The sequence below is a fragment of the Lampetra planeri genome, chromosome 59, assembly GCF_965212315.1.
Source record: "Lampetra planeri chromosome 59, kcLamPlan1.2.h2, whole genome shotgun sequence".
Lineage (NCBI taxonomy): Eukaryota > Metazoa > Chordata > Hyperoartia > Petromyzontiformes > Petromyzontidae > Lampetra > Lampetra planeri.
Window position 1 is genome coordinate 909,714 of NC_136165.1, and position 23,178 is coordinate 932,891.

Sequence of the window (23,178 nt, forward strand, 5' to 3'; positions counted from 1 at the left end):
TGTAAGACTCCTTGAAGGTGGCAGGGAATTGTAAGAAAAACTGATGACGCACGCATACGTCGTCAGAACGTGAAAGTGTTAAGTTAGAAACCACGATCAACGGCATCAATGCGGTAATCATCGTTCTCCAAAGCAACGACACCACAAGTGAAGCCTTAGCTGGAGCCCATCCCTCATGTACACAGGAGAGCCTCACGGAGGCCCGTGGGTCTTCTCAGGGGGGACCTCTCAAGTCTTCTCAGGAGGGGAGCGACAATTGCTGTGTAGGTTACAATCATCCATAAGAGTCTTTGTTTTGGGTTAGATCGCATAAATATATAAATGTGTCGTTAAACCCGCCACCACCCGACACAGCCAACTAGTAAGGGTTGTCACGTCAACAGAACGTGCCAATTCGTCACTAGTACAGCACACCGGTGTGTTAGAGAGCCAAGGCACAACATTTACGACGCTTCGCCAGTAATTACAACTAGCTTCATCAGCCGACAGCCAGATTTGTGGAGAAGTCCATCTGTTTCGTTCCCAAAAAAGAAAGCTCTTATGGATGATATTGGTCGCGAAAGCCTACGTGTTAAAGGTTCCAGAGTAATTTGCGGTGTAGGTTTTCACATGTTGGAGCCTTACACGGCTACCCGGAGGCTTACACTACAACACGGAGACTTACACTACAACACGGAGACTTACACTACAACACGGAGACTTACACTACAACACGGAGACTTACGCTACAACACGGAGACTTACACTACAACACAGAGACTTACACTACAACACGGAGACTTACACTACAACACGGAGACTTACACTACAACACGGAGACTTACACTACAACACGGAGACTTACACTACAACACAGAGACATACACTACAACACGGAGACTTACACTACAACACGGAGACATACACTACAACACAGAGACTTACACTACAACACGGAGACATACACTACAACACAGAGACTTACACTACAACACGGAGACATACACTACAACACGGAGACATACACTACAACACAGAGACTTACACTACAACACAGAGACTTACACTACAACACGGAGACTTACGCTACAACACGGAGACTTACACTACAACACGGAGACTTACACTACAACACGGAGACTTACACTACAACACGGAGACTTACACTACAACACGGAGACTTACACTACAACACGGAGACTTACACTACAACACAGAGACTTACACTACAACACAGAGACTTACACTACAACACGGAGACTTACACTACAACACGGAGACTTACACTACAACACGGAGACTTACACTACAACACAGAGACTTACACTACAACACAGAGACTTACACTACAACACGGAGACATACACTACAACACAGAGACTTACACTACAACACGGAGACATACACTACAACACGGAGACATACACTACAACACAGAGACTTACACTACAACACAGAGACTTACACTACAACACAGAGACTTACACTACAACACAGAGACATACACTACAACACAGAGACTTACACTACAACACAGAGACTTACACTACAACACGGAGACATACACTACAACACAGACTTACACTACAACACGGAGACATACACTACAACACGGAGACATACACTACAACACGGAGACATACACTACAACACAGAGACTTACACTACAACACAGAGACTTACACTACAACACAGAGAATTACGCTACAACACAGAGACTTAAACTACAACACAGAGACTTACACTACAACACAGAGACTTACGCTACAACACGGAGACTTACACTACAACACAGAGACTTACACTACAACACAGAGACTTACGCTACAACACAGAGACTTACACTACAACACAGAGACTTACGCTACAACACAGAGACTTACACTACAACACAGAGACTTACACTACAACACAGAGACTTACACTACAACACAGAGACTTACGCTACAACACAGAGACTTACGCTACAACACGGAGACTTACACTACAACACAGAGACATACACTACAACACGGAGACTTACACTACAACACAGAGACTTACACTACAACACAGAGACTTACACTACAACACAGAGACTTACACTACAACACGGAGACTTACACTACAACACAGAGACTTACACTACAACACAGAGACTTACACTACAACACAGAGACTTACACTACAACACAGAGACTTACGCTACAACACAGAGACTTACGCTACAACACGGAGACTTACGCTACAACACAGAGACATACACTACAACACAGAGACTTACACTACAACACAGAGACTTACACTACAACACAGAGACTTACACTACAACACAGAGACTTACACTACAACACAGAGACTTACACTACAACACAGAGACTTACACTACAACACAGAGACTTACACTACAACACAGAGACTTACACTACAACACAGAGACTTACACTACAACACGGAGACTTACACTACAACACAGAGACTTACGCTACAACACAGAGACTTACGCTACAACACAGAGACTTACACTACAACACAGAGACTTACACTACAACACGGAGACTTACACTACAACACAGAGACTTACACTACAACACAGAGACTTACACTACAACACGGAGGCTTACGCTACAACACAGAGACTTACACTACAACACAGAGACTTACACTACAACACAGAGACTTACACTACAACACAGAGACTTACACTACAACACAGAGACTTACACTACAACACGGAGGCTTACACTACAACACGGAGACTTACACTACAACACGCAGACTTACACTACAACACAGAGACTTACACTACAACACAGAGACTTACACTACAACACAGAGACTTACACTACAACACAGAGACTTACACTACAACACGGAGACTTACACTACAACACAGAGACTTACACTACAACACGGAGGCTTACACTACAACACGGAGACTTACACTACAACACGCAGACTTACACTACAACACAGAGACTTACACTACAACACAGAGACTTACACTACAACACAGAGACTTACACTACAACACAGAGACTTACACTACAACACAGAGACTTACACTACAACACGGAGGCTTACACTACAACACAGAGACTTACACTACAACACAGAGACTTACACTACAACACAGAGACTTACACTACAACACGGAGGCTTACACTACAACACAGAGACTTACACTACAACACAGAGACTTACACTACAACACAGAGACTTACACTACAACACAGAGACTTACACTACAACACGCAGACTTACACTACAACACAGAGACTTACACTACAACACAGAGACTTACACTACAACACAGAGACTTACACTACAACACAGAGACTTACACTACAACACAGAGACTTACACTACAACACGGAGGCTTACACTACAACACAGAGACTTACACTACAACACAGAGACTTACACTACAACACAGACTTACACTACAACACGGAGGCTTACACTACAACACGCAGACTTACGCTACAACACGGAGACTTACACTACAACACGGAGACTTACGCTACAACACAGAGACTTACACTACAACACAGAGACTTACACTACAACACGGAGACTTACGCTACAACACAGAGACTTACACTACAACACAGAGACTTACACTACAACACAAAGACTTACACTACAACACGGAGACTTACACTACAACACAGAGACTTACACTACAACACAGAGACTTACGCTACAACACAGAGACTTACACTACAACACGGAGACTTACACTACAACACAGAGACTTACACTACAACACAGAGACTTACGCTACAACACAGAGACTTACACTACAACACGGAGACTTACACTACAACACGCAGACTTACACTACAACACGGAGACTTACACTACAACACAGAGACTTACACTACAACACAGAGACTTACACTACAACACAGAGACTTACACTACAACACAGAGACTTACGCTACAACACAGAGACTTACACTACAACACGGAGACTTACACTACAACACAGAGACTTACACTACAACACAGAGACTTACACTACAACACAGAGACTTACGCTACAACACAGAGACTTACACTACAACACGGAGACTTACACTACAACACGCAGACTTACACTACAACACGGAGACTTACACTACAACACAGAGACTTACACTACAACACAGAGACTTACGCTACAACACGGAGACTTACACTACAACACAGAGACTTACACTACAACACAGAGACTTACGCTACAACACAGAGACTTACGCTACAACACAGAGACTTACACTACAACACGGAGACTTACGCTACAACACAGAGACTTACGCTACAACACAGAGACTTACACTACAACACAGAGACTTACGCTACAACACAGAGACATACACTACAACACAGAGACTTACGCTACAACACAGAGACATACACTACAACACAGAGACTTACGCTACAACACAGAGACATACACTACAACACGCAGACTTACACTACAACACAGAGACTTACGCTACAACACGGAGACTTACACTACAACACAGAGACTTACGCTACAACACAGAGACTTACGCTACAACACAGAGACTTACGCTACAACACAGAGACTTACGCTACAACACAGAGACATACACTACAACACAGAGACTTACGCTACAACACAGAGACTTACGCTACAACACGGAGACTTACACTACAACACAGAGACTTACACTACAACACAGAGACTTACACTACAACACAGAGACTTACGCTACTACACAGAGACTTACTCTACAACACAGAGACTTACACTACAACACAGAGACTTACACTACAACACAGAGACTTACACTACAACACAGAGACTTGCACTACTACACAGAGACTTACACTACAACACAGAGACTTGCACTACTACACAGAGACTTACACTACAACACAGAGACTTGCACTACTACACAGAGACTTACACTACAACACGGAGACTTACGCTACAACACAGAGACTTACGCTACAACACAGAGACTTACGCTACAACACAGAGACATACACTACAACACGCAGACTTACACTACAACACAGAGACTTACGCTACAACACAGAGACTTACGCTACAACACAGAGACTTACGCTACAACACAGAGACTTACACTACAACACGGAGACTTACACTACAACACAGAGACTTACACTACAACACAGAGACTTACACTACAACACAGAGACTTACACTACAACACGGAGACTTACACTACAACACGGAGACTTACACTACAACACAGAGACTTACACTACAACACGCAGACTTACACTACAACACAGAGACTTACGCTACAACACAGAGACTTACGCTACAACACAGAGACTTACACTACAACACAGAGACTTACACTACAACACGGAGACTTACACTACAACACAGAGACTTACGCTACAACACAGAGACTTACGCTACAACACAGAGACTTACGCTACAACACAGAGACTTACGCTACAACACAGAGACTTACACTACAACACAGAGACTTACGCTACAACACAGAGACTTACGCTACAACACAGAGACTTACACTACAACACGGAGACTTACACTACAACACGGAGACTTACACTACAACACGGAGACTTACACTACAACACAGAGACTTACGCTACAACACAGAGACTTACACTACAACACGGAGACTTACACTACAACACAGAGACTTACGCTACAACACAGAGACTTACACTACAACACGGAGACTTACACTACAACACAGAGACTTACACTACAACACGGAGACTTACACTACAACACGGAGACTTACACTACAACACGGAGACTTACACTACAACACAGAGACTTACATTACAACACGGAGACTTACACTACAACACAGAGACTTACACTACTACACAGAGACTTACACTACAACACAGAGACTTACACTACAACACAGAGACTTACTCTACAACACAGAGACTTACACTACAACACGGAGACTTACACTACAACACAGAGACTTACTCTACAACACAGAGACTTACACTACAACACGGAGACATACACTACAACACGGAGACTTACGCTACAACACAGAGACTTACACTACAACACAGAGACTTACACTACAACACAGAGACTTACACTACAACACGGAGACTTACACTACAACACAGAGACTTACACTACCACACAGAGACTTACATTACAACACAGAGACTTACACTACAACACGGAGACTTACACTACAACACGGAGACTTACACTACAACACAGAGACATACACTACAACACAGAGACTTACACTACAACACGGAGACTTACACTACAACACAGAGACTTACACTACCACACAGAGACTTACACTACAACACAGAGACTTACACTACAACACAGAGACTTACTCTACAACACAGAGACTTACACTACAACACAGAGACATACACTACAACACGGAGACTTACACTACAACACAGAGACTTACACTACAACACAGAGACTTACACTACAACACAGAGACTTACACTACAACACGGAGACTTACGCTACAACACAGAGACTTACACTACAACACAGAGACTTACACTACAACACGGAGACATACACTACAACACAGAGACTTACACTACAACACAGAGACTTACACTACAACACGGAGACTTACACTACAACACAGAGACATACACTACAACACAGAGACTTACACTACAACACAGAGACTTACGCTACAACACAGAGACTTACACTACAACACAGAGACTTACACTACAACACAGAGACTTACACTACAACACAGAGACTTACGCTACAACACAGAGACTTACACTACAACACAGAGACTTACACTACAACACAGAGACTTACGCTACAACACAAGAGACTTACACTACAACACAGAGACTTACACTACAACACAGAGACTTGCACTACTACACAGAGACTTACACTACAACACAGAGACTTACTCTACAACACAGAGACTTACGCTACTACACAGAGACTTACACTCAACAAATAGGCTTACACTACAACACAGAGACTTACGCTACAACACGCAGGGTTACACTCAACACGGAGACTTACACTCAACAAAGAGACTTACACTACAACACAGAGACTTACACTACAACACAGAAACTTACACTACAACACAGAGACTTACACTACAACACGGAGACTTACACTACAACACAGAGACTTACACTGCAACACAGAGACTTATGCTACAACACAGACACTTACTCTACAACACAGAGACTTACTCTACAACACAGAGACTTACACTACAACACAGAGACTTACACTACAACACAGAGACTTACACTACAACACAGAGACTTACACTACAACACACAGGCTTACACTCAACAAAGAGGCTTACTCTACAACACGGAGACTTACACTCAACAAAGAGGCTTACACTACAACACGGAGACTTACACTCAACAAAGAGACTTACACTACAACACAGAGACTTACACTACAACACAGAAACTTACATTACAACACAGAGACTTACGCTACAACACAGACACTTACACTACAACACAGAGACTTACGCTATAACACAGACACTTACTCTACAACACAGAGACTTACACTACAACACAGAAACTTACATTACAACACAGAGACTTACACTACAACACAGAGACTTACGCTACAACACAGACACTTACACTACAACACAGAGACTTACGCTACAACACAGACACTTACTCTACAACACAGAGACTTACACTACAACACAGAGACTTACACTACAACACAGAGACTTACGCTACAACACAGAGACTTACACTACAACACAGAGACTTACGCTACAACACAGACACTTACTCTACAACACAGACACTTACTCTACAACACAGAGACTTACACTACAACACAGAGACTTACACTACAACACAGAGACTTACGCTACAACACGGACGCTTCTGCTACAACACGGAGGTGTACCGTTACCTCGTCCACAATGTTGTCGTCGTCGCACTCGAGGGAGCGGAACTGCGCCTGCATTTCGAGGCGCAGCAGTGACTGCAGGCAGCACCTGGGAGGGGACACGAGATGACTCAGAGCCCAATTGCACCGTCTTCGCGAAAACGAGCAATCCGTCGGGAACTCTCGCACAGCAGCGTGCCTCTCTGCCGTGCTACGGCCGCCAAAGTGGAAGTCACGGAGCCACCTTCAAGTGACCTCCGCCCCGCCCTGCATGGCAGGAGGCAACCCTTTCCCAACCACTCTGCATACGAGGTTAAAATTCATCGTGACAGTCAAACTTACACATTTTCTGAATCGTAATTTTGCTAAGTAGAGCACAGCACCAAGTAAAATGTTGAGAATAGGTTTTCCCCCTTTTTTCTGGCAACAAAACATGTGTTAAGATGTTAAAACACCAAACTCAAACCTTTTACAAGGAATCATGTCTGCATTAACCACAATATTTGTGGTCAGAATGCAAAAAAAAAAATATATGCATTGTCTTTGAAACTGACTGGTCCACACCAGACACAGTTTTCTTTTGAGCCGAGTCTCAAACAGTGTCAGACCAGAGGATGCCAAAAGGCGTACAGCTCAAAGACAAGCACTATCAGAGTAATGAGAGCTCGGGGTGAGCAGCTACATAATGGGACCTGAAAGGTTTCAGTTTTGTGTTTTAACATCTTCACACCTGTTTTGTTGCCAAAAAAAAGGGGAAAACCTATTCTCATATTTTGGTACTGGCAAAGGAGGTCCCATCATGATCAAGTAAAATGTTGATTCATAGTTGATTTTTGGGTCAGATCGTATCAGTAAAATGCGTGTCCTAAATACACCTCACCCAGCACAGCCAATATAGTTGTGATATGAAGAAACAATCACAATGCGTTTACCGATTCAGAAGCACAGCGGTGTTTTGTGCAGTCATTGGTGACTCGGCTAAGACCTGGACTCAAACCCAGGTTCTAAGGAGCGCTGGCTCATCGCTCTGAGAACTTCGTCAGGAAGCCTGGGTCGCTGGAGCAGAGCACGCGTGGAGTGGAGCGAGACGAGAGGGGAGAGGCAGGAGAGTGCGTGGAGTGGAGCGAGATGAGAGGGGAGAGGCAGGAGAGTGCGTGGAGGGGAGTGGAGTGAGATGAGAAGGGAGAGGCAGGAGAGTGCGTGGAGGGGAGTGGAGTGAGATGAGAGGGGAGAGGCAGGAGAGTGCGTGGAGTGGAGCGAGATGAGAAGGGAGAGGCAGAAGAGTGCGTGGAGGGGAGTAGAGTGAGATGAGAGGGGAGAGGCAGGATAGTGCGTGGAGGGGAGCGAGACGAGAGGGGAGAGGCAGGAGAGTGCGTGGAGGGGAGTGGAGCGAGATGAGAGGGGAGAGGCAGGAGAGTGCATGGAGTGGAGTGGAGCGAGATGAGAGGGGAGAGGCAGGAGAGTGCGTGGAGGGGAGCAGAGTGAGACGAGAGGGGAGAGGCAGGAGAGTGCGTGGAGGGGAGTGGAGCGGGATGAGAGGGGAGAGGCAGGAGAGTGCGTGGAGGGGAGTGGAGCGAGACGAGAGGGGAGAGGCAGGAGAGTGCGTGGAGGGGAGTGGAGCGAGACGAGAGGGGAGAGGCAGGAGAGTGCGTGGAGGGGAGTGGAGCGAGACGAGAGGGGAGAGGCAGGAGAGTGCGTGGAGTGGAGCGAGATGAGAGGGGAGAGGCAGGAGAGTGCGTGGAGGGGAGTGGAGTGAGACGAGACGGGAGAGGCAGGAGAGTGCGTGGAGGGGAGTGGAGCGAGACGAGAGGGGAGAGGCAGGAGAGTGCGTGGAGTGGAGTGGAGCGAGATGAGAGGGGAGAGGCAGGAGAGTGCGTGGAGGGGAGTGGAGCGAGACGAGAGGGGAGAGGCAGGAGAGTGCGTGGAGGGGAGTGGAGTGAGATGAGAGGGGAAAGGCAGGAGAGTGCGTGGAGTGGAGCGAGATGAGAGGGGAGAGGCAGGAGAGTGCGTGGAGGGGAGTGGAGCGAGATGAGAGGGGAGAGGCAGAATAGTGCGTGGAGGGGAGCGAGACGAGAGGGGAGAGGCAGGAGAGTGCGTGGAGGGGAGTGGAGCGAGATGAGAGGGGAGAGGCAGGAGAGTGCATGGAGTGGAGCGAGACGAGAGGGGAGAGGCAGGAGAGTGCGTGGAGGGGAGTGGAGCGAGATGAGAGGGGAGAGGCAGGAGAGTGCGTGGAGGGGAGTGGAGCGAGATGAGAGGGGAGAGGCAGGAGAGTGCATGGAGGGGAGTGGAGTGAGATGAAAGGGGAGAGGCAGGAGAGTGCGTGGAGGGGAGTAGAGTGAGACGAGAGGAGAGAGGCAGGAGAGTGCGTGGAGGGGAGTGGAGCGAGATGAGAGGGGAGAGGCAGGAGAGTGCGTGGAGGGGAGTGGAGCGAGATGAGAGGCGAGAAAGGCATGAGAGGGGAGAATCAGGAGAGTGTGTGGAGGGGAGTAGAGCGAGACGAGAGGGGAGAGGTAGGAGAGTGCGTGGAGGGGAGTGGAGTGAGATGAGAGGAGAGAGGCAGGAGAGTGCGTGGAGGGGAGTGGAGCGAGATGAGAGGGGAGAGGCAGGAGAGTGCGTGGAGGGGAGCAGAGTGAGACGAGAGGGGAGAGGCAGGAGAGTGCGTGGAGGGGAGCAGAGTGAGATGAGAGGAGAGAGGCAGGAGAGTGCATGGAGTGGAGCGAGATGAGAGGGGAGAGGCAGGAGAGTGCGTGGAGTGGAGCGAGATGAGAGGGGAGAGGCAGGAGAGTGCGTGGAGGGGAGTAGAGTGAGATGAGAGGGGAGAGGCAGGATAGTGCGTGGAGGGGAGCGAGACGAGAGGGGAGAGGCAGGAGAGTGCGTGGAGGGGAGTGGAGCGAGATGAGAGGGGAGAGGCAGGAGAGTGCGTGGAGGGGAGCAGAGTGAGACGAGAGGGGAGAGGCAGGAGAGTGCGTGGAGGGGAGCAGAGTGAGACGAGAGATGAGAGGCAGGAGAGTGCGTGGAGGGGAGTGGAGTGAGATGAGAGGGGAGAGGTAGGAGAGTGCGTGGAGGGGAGCAGAGTGAGACGAGAGGGGAGAGGCAGGAGAGTGCGTGGAGGGGAGTGGAGTGAGATGAGAGGAGAGAGGCAGGAGAGTGCGTGGAGGGGAGTGGAGCGAGATGAGAGGGGAGAGGCAGGAGAGTGCGTGGAGGGGAGCAGAGTGAGACGAGAGGGGAGAGGCAGGAGAGTGCGTGGAGGGGAGTGGAGCGAGATGAGAGGGGAGAGGCAGGAGAGTGCGTGGAGGGGAGTAGAGTGAGATGAGAGGGGAGAGGTAGGAGAGTGCGTGGAGGGGAGTAGAGTGAGATGAGAGGGGAGAGGCAGGAGAGTGCGTGGAGGGGAGTGGAGCGAGACGAGAGGGGAGAGGCAGGAGAGTGCGTGGAGGGGAGTAGAGTGAGATGAGAGGGGAGAGGCAGGAGAGTGCGTGGAGGGGAGTGGAGCGAGATGAGAGGGGAGAGGTAGGAGAGTGCGTGGAGGGGAGTAGAGTGAGATGAGAGGGGAGAGGCAGGAGAGTGCGTGGAGGGGAGTGGAGCGAGACGAGAGGGGAGAGGCAGGAGAGTGCGTGGAGGGGAGTGGAGTGAGATGAGAGGGGAGAGGCAGGAGAGTGCATGGAGTGGAGTGGAGCGAGATGAGAGGGGAGAGGCAGGAGAGTGCGTGGAGGGGAGCAGAGTGAGACGAGAGGGGAGAGGCAGGAGAGTGCGTGGAGGGGAGTAGAGTGAGATGAGAGGGGAGAGGCAGGAGAGTGCGTGGAGGGGAGTAGAGTGAGATGAGAGGGGAGAGGCAGGATAGTGCATGGAGGGGAGTAGAGTGAGATGAGAGGGGAGAGGCAGGAGAGTGCGTGGAGGGGAGTAGAGTGAGACGAGAGGGGAGAGGCAGGATAGTGCGTGGAGGGGAGCGAGACGAGAGGGGAGAGGCAGGAGAGTGCGTGGAGGGGAGCAGAGTGAGACGAGAGGGGAGAGGCAGGAGAGTGCGTGGAGGGGAGTAGAGCGAGACGAGAGGGGAGAGGCAGGAGAGTGCATGGAGTGGAGTGGAGCGAGACGAGAGGGGAGAGGCAGGAGAGTGCGTGGAGGGGAGTAGAGTGAGATGAGAGGGGAGAGGCAGGATAGTGCATGGAGGGGAGTAGAGTGAGATGAGAGGGGAGAGGCAGGAGAGTGCGTGGAGGGGAGTAGAGTGAGACGAGAGGGGAGAGGCAGGATAGTGCGTGGAGGGGAGCGAGACGAGAGGGGAGAGGCAGGAGAGTGCATGGAGTGGAGTGGAGAGAGATGAGAGGGGAGAGGTAGGAGAGTGCGTGGAGGGGAGCGAGACGAGAGAGGAGAGGCAGGAGAGTGCGTGGAGGGGAGCAGAGTGAGACGAGAGGGGAGAGGCAGGAGAGTGCGTGGAGGGGAGCGAGACGAGAGGGGAGAGGCAGGAGAGTGCGTGGAGGGGAGTGGAGCGAGATGAGAGGGGAGAGGCAGGAGAGTGCTTGGAGTGGAGCGAGATGAGAGGGGAGAGGCAGGAGAGTGCGTGGAGGGGAGTGGAGTGAGACAAGAGGGGAGAGGCAGGAGAGTGCGTGGAGTGGAGCGAGATGAGAGGGGAGAGGCAGGAGAGTGCGTGGAGGGGAGTGGAGTGAGACAAGAGGGGAGAGGCAGGAGAGTGCGTGGAGTGGAGCGAGATGAGAGGGGAGAGGCAGGAGAGTGCGTGGAGGGGAGTGGAGCGAGATGAGAGGGGAGAGGCAGGAGAGTGCATGGAGTGGAGTGGAGTGAGACGAGAGGGGAGAGGCAGGAGAGTGCGTAGAGTGGAGTGGAGTGAGACGAGAGGGGAGAGGCAGGAGAGTGCGTGGAGTGGAGTGGAGCGAGATGAGAGGGGAGAGGCAGGAGAGTGCGTGGAGTGGAGTGGAGCGAGATGAGAGGGGAGAGGCAGGAGAGTGCGTAGAGTGGAGTGGAGCGAGATGAGAGGGGAGAGGCAGGAGAGTGCGTGGAGTGGAGCGAGATGAGAGGGGAGAGGCAGGAGAGTGCATGGAGTGGAGCGAGATGAGAGGGGAGAGGCAGGAGAGTGCATGGAGTGGAGTGGAGCGAGATGAGAGGGGAGAGGCAGGAGAGTGCGTGGAGGGGAGTAGAGCGAGATGAGAGGGGAGAGGCAGGAGAGTGCATGGAGTGGAGTGGAGCGAGATGAGAGGGGAGAGGCAGGAGAGTGCGTGGAGGGGAGTGGAGCGAGATGAGAGGGGAGAGGCAGGAGAGTGCATGGAGTGGAGTGGAGCGAGATGAGAGGGGAGAGGCAGGAGAGTGCGTGGAGGGGAGCAGAGTGAGACGAGAGGGGAGAGGCAGGAGAGTGCGTGGAGGGGAGTAGAGTGAGATGAGAGGGGAGAGGCAGGAGAGTGCGTGGAGGGGAGTAGAGTGAGATGAGAGGGGAGAGGCAGGATAGTACGTGGAGGGGAGTAGAGTGAGATGAGAGGGGAGAGGCAGGAGAGTGCGTGGAGGGGAGTGGAGCGAGATGAGAGGGGAGAGGCAGGATAGTGCGTGGAGGGGAGTGGAGCGAGATGAGAGGGGAGAGGCAGGAGAGTGCGTGGAGGGGAGTAGAGCGAGACGAGAGGGGAGAGGCAGGAGAGTGCGTGGAGGGGAGTGAGATGAGAGGGGAGAGGCAGGAGAGTGCGTGGAGGGGAGTAGAGCGAGACGAGAGGGGAGAGGCAGGAGAGTGCGTGGAGGGGAGTGGAGTGAGATGAGAGGGGAGAGGTAGGAGAGTGCGTGGAGGGGAGTGGAGTGAGATGAGAGGAGGGAGGCAGGAGAGTGCGTGGAGGGGAGTGGAGTGAGATGAGAGGGGAGAGGTAGGAGAGTGCGTGGAGGGGAGTGGAGCGAGATGAGAGGGGAGAGGCAGGATAGTGCGTGGAGGGGAGCGAAACGAGAGGGGAAAGGCAGGAGAGTGCGTGGAGGGGAGTGGAGCGAGATGAGAGGGGAGAGGCAGGAGAGTGCATGGAGTGGAGTGGAGCGAGATGAGAGGGGAGAGGCAGGAGAGTGCGTGGAGGGGAGTGGAGCGAGGTGAGAGGCAGGAGAGTGCGTGGAGGGGAGTGGAGTGAGATGAGAGGGGAGAGGCAGGAGAGTGCGTGGAGGGGAGTAGAGTGAGATGAGAGGGGAGAGGCAGGATAGTGCGTGGAGGGGAGTAGAGTGAGATGAGAGGAGAGAGGCAGGATAGTGCGTGGAGGGGAGCGAGACGAGAGGGGAGAGGCAGGAGAGTGCGTGGAGGGGAGTGGAGCGAGATGAGAGGGGAGCGGCAGGAGAGTGCGTGGAGGGGAGTAGAGCGAGACGAGAGGGGAGTGGAGTGAGATGAGAGGAGAGTGGAGTGAGATGAGAGGGGAGTGGAGCGAGATGAGAGTGGAGTGGAGCGAGATGAGAGGGGAGAGGCAGGAGAGTGCGTGGAGGGGAGTGGAGCGAGATGAGAGGGGAGAGGCAGGAGAGTGCGTGGAGTGGAGCGAGATGAGAGGGGAGAGGCAGGAGAGTGCGTGGAGGGGAGTAGAGCGAGACGAGAGGGGAGAGGCAGGAGAGTGCGTGGAGGGGAGTGAGATGAGAGGGGAGAGGCAGGAGAGTGCGTGGAGGGGAGCAGAGTGAGACGAGAGGGGAGAGGCAGGAGAGTGCGTGGAGGGGAGTGGAGTGAGACGAGAGGGGAGAGGCAGGAGAGTGCGTGGAGGGGAGTGGAGCGAGACGAGAGGGGAGAGGCAGGAGAGTGCGTGGAGGGGAGTGGAGCGAGACGAGAGGGGAGAGGCAGGAGAGTGCGTGGAGGGGAGTGGAGTGAGACGAGAGGGGAGAGGCAGGAGAGTGCGTGGAGGGGAGTGGAGCGAGACGAGAGGGGAGAGGCAGGAGAGTGCGTGGAGGGGAGTGGAGCGAGATGAGAGGGGAGAGGCAGGAGAGTGCGTGGAGGGGAGTGGAGTGAGACAAGAGGGGAGAGGCAGGAGAGTGCGTGGAGGGGAGTGGAGCGAGACGAGAGGGGAGAGGCAGGAGAGTGCGTGGAGGGGAGTGGAGTGAGACGAGAGGGGAGAGGCAGGAGAGTGCGTGGAGGGGAGTGGAGCGAGACGAGAGGGGAGAGGCAGGAGAGTGCGTGGAGGGGAGTGGAGCGAGATGAGAGGGGAGAGGCAGGAGAGTGCGTGGAGGGGAGTGGAGTGAGACAAGAGGGGAGAGGCAGGAGAGTGCGTGGAGGGGAGTGGAGCGAGACGAGAGGGGAGAGGCAGGAGAGTGCGTGGAGGGGAGTGGAGTGAGACGAGAGGGGAGAGGCAGGAGAGTGCGTGGAGTGGAGTGGAGCGAGATGAGAGGGGAGAGGCAGGAGAGTGCGTGGAGTGGAGCGAGATGAGAGGGGAGAGGCAGGAGAGTGCGTGGAGGGGAGTGGAGCGAGATGAGAGGGGAGAGGCAGGAGAGTGCGTGGAGGGGAGTGGAGTGAGATGAGAGGGGAGAGGCAGGAGAGTGCGTGGAGGGGAGTAGAGTGAGATGAGAGGGGAGAGGCAGGATAGTGCGTGGAGGGGAGCGAGACGAGAGGGGAGAGGCAGGAGAGTGCATGGAGGGGAGTGGAGCGAGATGAGAGGGGAGAGGCAGGAGAGTGCATGGAGGGGAGTGGAGTGAGATGAGAGGGGAGAGGCAGGAGAGTGCGTGGAGGGGAGTAGAGCGAGACGAGAGGGGAGAGGCAGGAGAGTGCGTGGAGGGGAGTGAGATGAGAGGGGAGAGGCAGGAGAGTGCGTGGAGGGGAGTAGAGCGAGACGAGAGGGGAGAGGCAGGAGAGTACGTGGAGGGGAGTAGAGTGAGATGAGAGGGGAGATGTGGGAGAGTGCGTGGAGGGGAGTGGAGTGAGATGAGAGGGGAGAGGTAGGAGAGTGCGTGGAGGGGAGTGGAGTGAGATGAGAGGAGGGAGGCAGGAGAGTGCGTGGAGGGGAGTGGAGCGAGATGAGAGGGGAGAGGCAGGATAGTGCGTGGAGGGGAGCAAAACGAGAGGGGAGAGGCAGGAGAGTGCGTGGAGGGGAGTGGAGCGAGATGAGAGGGGAGAGGCAGGAGAGTGCATGGAGTGGAGTGGAGCGAGATGAGAGGGGAGAGGCAGGAGAGTGCATGGAGTGGAGTGGAGCGAGATGAGAGGGGAGAGGCAGGAGAGTGCGTGGAGGGGAGTGGAGCGAGATGAGAGGGGAGAGGCAGGAGAGTGCGTGGAGGGGAGTGGAGTGAGATGAGAGGGGAGAGGCAGGATAGTGCGTGGAGGGGAGCGAAACGAGAGGGGAGAGGCAGGAGAGTGCGTGGAGGGGAGTGGAGCGAGATGAGAGGGGAGAGGCAGGATAGTGCGTGGAGGGGAGCGAAACGAGAGGGGAGAGGCAGGAGAGTGCGTGGAGGGGAGTGGAGCGAGATGAGAGGGGAGAGGCAGGAGAGTGCATGGAGTGGAGTGGAGCGAGATGAGAGGGGAGAGGCAGGAGAGTGCGTGGAGGGGAGTGGAGCGAGGTGAGAGGCAGGAGAGTGCGTGGAGGGGAGTGGAGTGAGATGAGAGGGGAGAGGCAGGAGAGTGCGTGGAGCGGAGTAGAATGAGATGAGAGGAGAGAGGCAGGATAGTGCGTGGAGGGGAGTAGAGTGAGATGAGAGGAGAGAGGCAGGATAGTGCGTGGAGGGGAGCGAGATGAGAGGGGAGAGGCAGGAGAGTGCGTGGAGGGGAGTGGAGGGAGATGAGAGGGGAGAGGCAGGAGAGTGCGTGGAGGGGAGTGGAGCGAGATGAGAGGGGAGAGGCAGGAGAGTGTGTGGAGGGGAGTGGAGCGAGATGAGAGGGGAGAGGCAGGAGAGTGCGTGGAGTGGAGTGGAGCGAGATGAGAGGGGAGAGGCAGGAGAGTGCGTGGAGGGGAGTAGAGCGAGACGAGAGGGGAGAGGCAGGAGAGTGCGTGGAGGGGAGTGAGATGAGAGGGGAGAGGCAGGAGAGTGCATGGAGTGGAGTGGAGCGAGATGAGAGGGGAGAGGCAGGAGAGTGCGTGGAGGGGAGCAGAGTGAGACGAGAGGGGAGAGGCAGGAGAGTGCGTGGAGGGGAGTGGAGCGAGATGAGAGGGGAGAGGCAGGAGAGTGCGTGGAGGGGAGTGGAGTGAGACAAGAGGGGAGAGGCAGGAGAGTGCGTGAAGGGGAGTGGAGCGAGACGAGAGGGGAGAGGCAGGAGAATGCGTGGAGTGGAGCGAGATGAGAGGGGAGAGGCAGGAGAGTGCGTGGAGGGGAGTGGAGTGAGATGAGAGGGGAGAGGCAGGAGAGTGCGTGGAGGGGAGTGGAGCGAGACGAGAGGGGAGAGGCAGGAGAGTGCGTGGAGTGGAGCGAGATGAGAGGGGAGAGGCAGGAGAGTGCGTGGAGGGGAGTAGAGCGAGATGAGAGGGGAGAGGCAGGAGAGTGCGTGGAGGGGAGTGGAGCGAGATGAGTGGGGAGCGGCAGGAGAGTGCGTGGAGTGGAGCGAGATGAGAAGGGAGAGGCAGAAGAGTGCGTGGAGGGGAGTAGAGTGAGATGAGAGGGGAGAGGCAGGAGAGTGCGTGGAGTGGAGCGAGATGAGAGGGGAGAGGCAGGAGAGTGCGTGGAGGGGAGTAGAGCGAGATGAGAGGGGAGAGGCAGGAGAGTGCGTGGAGGGGAGTGGAGCGAGATGAGAGGGGAGAGGCAGGAGAGTGCGTGGAGGGGAGTGGAGTGAGATGAGAGGGGAGATGTGGGAGAGTGCGTGGAGGGGAGTGGAGTGAGATGAGAGGGGAGAGGTAGGTGAGTGCGTGGAGGGGAGTGGAGCGAGATGAGAGGGGAGAGGTAGGTGAGTGCGTGGAGGGGAGTGGAGCGAGATGAGAGGGGAGAGGTAGGTGAGTGCGTGGAGGGGAGCGAGACGAGAGGGGAGAGGCAGGAGAGTGCATGGAGGGGAGTGGAGCGAGATGAGAGGGGAGAGGCAGGAGAGTGCGTGGAGGGGAGTGGAGCGAGATGAGAGGGGAGAGGTAGGTGAGTGCGTGGAGGGGAGCGAGACGAGAGGGGAGAGGCAGGAGAGTGCATGGAGGGGAGTGGAGCGAGATGAGAGGGGAGAGGCAGGAGAGTGCGTGGAGGGGAGTGGAGCGAGATGAGAGGGGAGAGGCAGGAAAGTGCGTGGAGGGGAGTGGAGCGAGATGAGAGGGGAGAGGCAGGAGAGTGCGTGGAGTGGAGTGGAGCGAGATGAGAGGGGAGAGGCAGGAGAGTGCGTGGAGGGGAGCAGAGTGAGACGAGAGGGGAGAGGCAGGAGAGTGCGTGGAGGGGAGTAGAGCGAGATGAGAGGGGAGCGGCAGGAGAGTGCGTGGGGGGGAGTGGAGCGAGATGAGAGGGGAGAGGCAGGAGAGTGCGTGGAGTGGAGTGGAGCGAGATGAGAGGGGAGAGGCAGGAGAGTGCGTGGAGGGGAGCAGAGTGAGACGAGAGGGGAGAGGTAGGAGAGTGCGTGGAGGGGAGTAGAGTGAGATGAGAGGCAGGAGAGTGCGTGGAGGGGAGTGGAGTGAGATGAGAGGAGAGAGGCAGGAGAGTGCGTGGAGGGGAGTGGAGTGAGATGAGAGGGGAGAAGCAGGAGAGTGTGTGGAGGGGAGTAGAGTGAGATGAGAGGTAGGCTGGAGTGCGTCCAAGGAGGACCGTGAAGGTGGTGTGATCTTGAAATTGATCCAGAACTGGGATCCAGGGGACAGATGGGGCAGCAGGAAGAACGAGCGATCCCCCCCCCCCCACTGAGTGCACGTCGAGTCATGGCTTCAACAGAGAGTTGCTGCACGCAGACTCTGGTTGGCACGCCGACTCACCGAGTACCTCAATGACTTGCCGCACACACACACACACACAATGGGAAAAACGACATCCTGCACTGGTGTCCTTGCGCCACCGTGGTGAGATGTTAACGACCTCGCCTGGTGTACAGGAGGTCGTGGGTTCAATCCCGAGCCTGACGCCTGCTGCTGTATATTTGGAGTTTGCTTGTCTCTTTCTCCCCGTGGTTGCGTGTTATTTGTCTCTGGGTCCTCCGCTTTTTCCCCTCCACATTTTGAATACAACATCACGTGTTTAAGAGCATTTGGCTGCCAGTCTAAATGTCCACGTGATGATGATGATGATGCTAAGTCCACTTTCGTTGGGCTATCACTTGTGATGGGCAGGTTGCTCTTGCAAGGGAGCCACGTAGCAGCTCAGTGGGGCCTTACACCTGGTATAATAAAGAATAGTTTAAAGTCTCCTTACTCTCGGGTGCGCGACCGCGGGCTGCTGCTGACACCGCCGTCGTCGCCGCCCCCCGAGCGCCGCTGCCGGAGCTGCCGCCCGTCGCGCAGCAGCTTGTCCCGCAGCAGAGTGGCGCACCGGCGCTGAGCGAGAGAGAGAGCGCCGCGGCCAAATCACACGTCGCGCCGCAGCCGGTAGCGCCAATCGTCACGCAAACTCCGGTGATTCTCACGGCGGCGGCAGCAGCAGCTGCCGCCGCCGTGAGTCACTGTGCATCGCGCGGCGCTTTCGGACGCGCTTCTGAGGCCGTCTGGAACGCTCTTCCTATTCGGAAGCCACTGGAAGCTATGGCACTTTTAAACCATTGTCTAGATCGCAAACTCATTTCTTTAGAACTGCTTTTTGTGCTTAGTGTTGTTGTCTCCCCCCGCACCTCTGAATAGCACGGTTGGCTATGCACGGTGCGAAAAACGTTAAACATACATCAACATCAACCCAATTCCCCACTAAGTAGCGGTGACGGCACCAAGACGCTTGTGCCAGGCTATGTGCACCTTAAGGCCAAGTTAAGTGTTGAACGCCTGCTAGCAGGAGGTCACGGGACAAATGAGGATGATGATGACGATGAGGATGATGATTACGATAATGATGACAATGATCATGGCGATGACAATGATCATGACGATGATAAAGTCAACGACGGTTGTCCTATGGACAGACTTGCCCCCCCGCCATAGGAACGTGGAATTTCCACCACTGCCTCTGCAGGCCCCGATGCTCACAAACTGTTGCTGCTGCCTGGGACACCGACACCAACATCTATTTCTCTTTCGATTTAAAGCTTTCGTGACTGCAGGAAATTCATCTTCTTGGTTCTTTCGGTAAAGTCACGTAGAAGGGAAGTAATAAAATAATAAAAATAAAACTCAGGTGAGGACGGCTGCTTGCGTTGTGGCCGAAACGTCGTGAGAATTATTTTATTATGTTTTATTTTTATTATTTTATTACTTCCCTTCTACGTGACTTTACCGAAAGAACCAAGAAGATCTATTTCTCTAAACAAACTCCGCGGTGCAAGGAGCGGTGAAGCGGCAAGATGGCTGCGCCGCCGCACAATCTCCCCCTCGTCGTTGTGCGAGCGCCCAACCTCGACGTCGCTGGCGCCCTGGGCCTTGAGGAAGCGGCACGCGATGGCGACGGCGCTGCTGGCGAACGCCGGCAGGGCCCGGCCCTCGTCAGCGACGTGCAGCACGTAGTCCTGGCTCAGGCGAGACGCCATCGCGTCCTCGTCCTCAAAATCTACACCCGGCGGGGGCGAGTCGTGAGGTCAGGAGAAGCAAAGCACACGCACCTGCTCTGCCGCAGTCACCGCACTCGTGAAAATTACAGACGAAACATCTCTCCGCGCTGTCACATTAGCGCCGTGTTGTCACGTTTGCAACGCCTGCGCGACTGAGGTTGACCCGAGTTAGTTGGAAGACGGGTGGCTAGGAGATGTTGACGATCTTGCCCGCTATACAGGAGGTCGTGGATTCGATCCCGGCCCTGACACCTGCTGTTGTATATTTGGCGTTTGCGTGTTCTCCCCGTGGTCGCTGGTAAGCGCGCGACAGGGTCCACACGCACACGCGCGTGCGTACCGATCTCTCTCTCTCGCGCCCTCGCAGAAAACCACACCCTCGTGCGTCCACCCAGCAGAGAGGGCGATCCCTCACCGAGCTCCTTCCTGGAGAGCGCCGACTTCTTGCCAGAGCGGCGGCGGCAGCCCGGGGGGGGGGACGGCGGCGGCGGCGTCGTCGGCATCGGCCCGGCAGCGCTGGGAGCGCACGTTGATCCGAGCGACGTTCACCATCTGCAGCGCGCGGTTCTGCGTCTTCAGCTTCTGCCGCACCGGCGTGCGCACCTTACCTGCAGTCGGACAATGTGCGTACGTGCGTACGATGAAGTTCTTTCGTACCGTACGTAGACAACCATGCTAATTGGAGGTGCAGTGTTGAGTCTATGGGCAGTGTTGAGTCTATGGGTAGTGTTGAGTCTATGGGTAGTGTTGAGTCTATGGGTAGTGTTGAGTCTATGGGTAGTGTTGAGTCTATGGGTAGTGTTGAGTCTATGGGCAGTGTTGAGTCTATGGGCAGTATGTATATTTAACTTTTTTAACACCGTTCGTAGCCAACCGTGCTAATAGGAGGTGCAGTACGGAGTCGATGGGCAGTGCACGTGTGTGGTGCCAGGACATGCGCCGGCACACTTTGAACACCTTGGTACGAATCAACACATGCATTGTGAGCGTGAGAGTCAAGTTTGTATCGATGCATTGTCACCCGCTTGACAACTAACAATACGCGTTACGACAGTTGCTCCCATCCTGCACGCGGCGTCACTGCAGAGGATCAAACACGATGAAAAGAGCGAGAAGCCAGAGAGCGGACTCCACATCGCAGGACAAACGTTCCGCTGGGTGTACGGCCGCCATGCGGATCTCTCACGCTCACCCTGCTCCTCACCCCGCTCAAACGAGCCCTGCCCCTCCTCCTCGCACGCCGAGCTGTACAGCGTGCCGAGCATCAGCGCGAGTTCAGCGCTGCCCGGGTCGGAGCGGCCGCCATCGCCACGCGCGGGAACACCTCCGGCAGCCTCCGCCGCCACCGCCGCGAGGGACCTGCAAGGGCACGCGTGGCGAAAGTCTGACTCCACGCGACGGCGAGGACGCACACGGCGCACATGGGCGCGTCACGCACGGCGCAACCTGAAGACACGACGGGATGGCTACGCGTTAAATAATCACGACCGAAACACAATGCACCGGTCGCCCATCGCAAACTGCCACTGCTACCAACGCCAACGCCCGCCATTTGGCAGGAAGTGACGGTGACGTTACTACGGTGCACGTGCCAGGCCAGGCGTGCTTTGAGGCCACGTGAAAGTGTCGAAAGGCACGCTGCTGACAGGCGGTCACAGAACAGAACCCAGCACCGTCTGGCGCGAGATGGCCGGCCACTCACCGGCACGCCTGCGCCAGTGCCCCGCTGGCCCCCGCGAGCTCCGGGTAACGCTCCTCCACCACGCAAGCGCCACCGCCTCCACCACCGCCCACTGCTTCTCCCGCAAAGAAGTCTGGCAACCCGGGCTCGGGGTCAGTGGCTGAGTCAGAAACACGGACGCACGAAAGGAAATATCGACGAGAGTATACATGTTATCCCGCACCGACACACACGCGGTCACGCAGACAGAGTCGGACACCGGAGGCGAACTGTGGCATTAGCTCATCATAAACAAAGTTTTACTTTACCAGGTAAGCGACCCTGGCTATGATAGCTAAACGAAAGTGGCTTATCATGTGGACATTTATAGAAGCCAAATACTCTTAACTCATCATTTTGATTCTAAACATGGAGGGAAAAACCGGAGGACCCGCAGAAAAATCCACGCCACCACAGGGAGGGAGACACGCAAACCCCAAATATAGAGCAGGCGTCACCGTCGGGATCGAACCCACGACCGCATGTATACCAGGCGAGGTAGTTAACATCTTCCAGCCACCGTGGCGCTATGGCAACACCATGGCACAGAGCAGCACCGACAACTGCCGGAATACAAACCCGGGATCCCAGCAACGCTGGGATCCCGGGTTTGTATCCGGGTTTTCAGCCGCCTTACCACAGCGATTACACCGGGGTATCAAGCGCAGTGAGATGATGGTCTCTGCCCGGTTACCGTCGACTAACAGAGAAACCCCACAGACTCGCTTAGGGACCCGGAGACTGAGACAGAGACCTGCAGATTCACACAGACTGACAATATCAGACCCAGGTGAATTGAAGCTCTGGGTTTCACCAGTTTTTGAGCTGTGATTAAACTGGGTTCTCAAGTCTCAATTGAAAACTAATTTCTTTCAAACTGCTTTTTGTGTTTTAGTTTGTTATCCTTCCCCCATCACCACTGATTAGCACGGTTGGCTATATACGATGCGAAAGAAGTTCAACATACATATACACTGCCCAAAAACTAACACTACCCATAGACTCAAGTGCCCATAGACTCAACACTGCCCATAGACTCAACACTGCCCATAGACTCAACACTGCCCATAGACTCAACACTGCCCATAGACTCAGCACTACCCATAGAATCAACACTGC

At 54.1% G+C, this 23,178-nt stretch overlaps 1 protein-coding gene across 5 annotated transcripts in view; it reads right to left on the bottom strand.

The window, feature by feature from the left end:
• Window positions 1-20,937, bottom strand: part of LOC144736142 (uncharacterized) — a 44,955-nt gene extending 24,018 nt beyond the window's left edge. For all 5 annotated transcript variants that reach the window (XM_078618715.1, XM_078618716.1, XM_078618714.1 and 2 more), the window contains exons 1-4: window positions 20,755-20,937; window positions 20,187-20,338; window positions 19,061-19,182; window positions 7,862-7,946 (exon numbers count right to left, since the gene is read on the bottom strand). In XM_078618715.1, coding sequence (XP_078474841.1) covers window positions 7,862-7,946; window positions 19,061-19,182; window positions 20,187-20,338; window positions 20,755-20,842 — 447 coding nt within the window. In that variant the 5' untranslated portion in view covers window positions 20,843-20,937. The remainder of the gene's footprint in view (window positions 1-7,861; window positions 7,947-19,060; window positions 19,183-20,186; window positions 20,339-20,754) is intronic.
• Window positions 20,938-23,178: the final 2,241 nt, after the last annotated feature.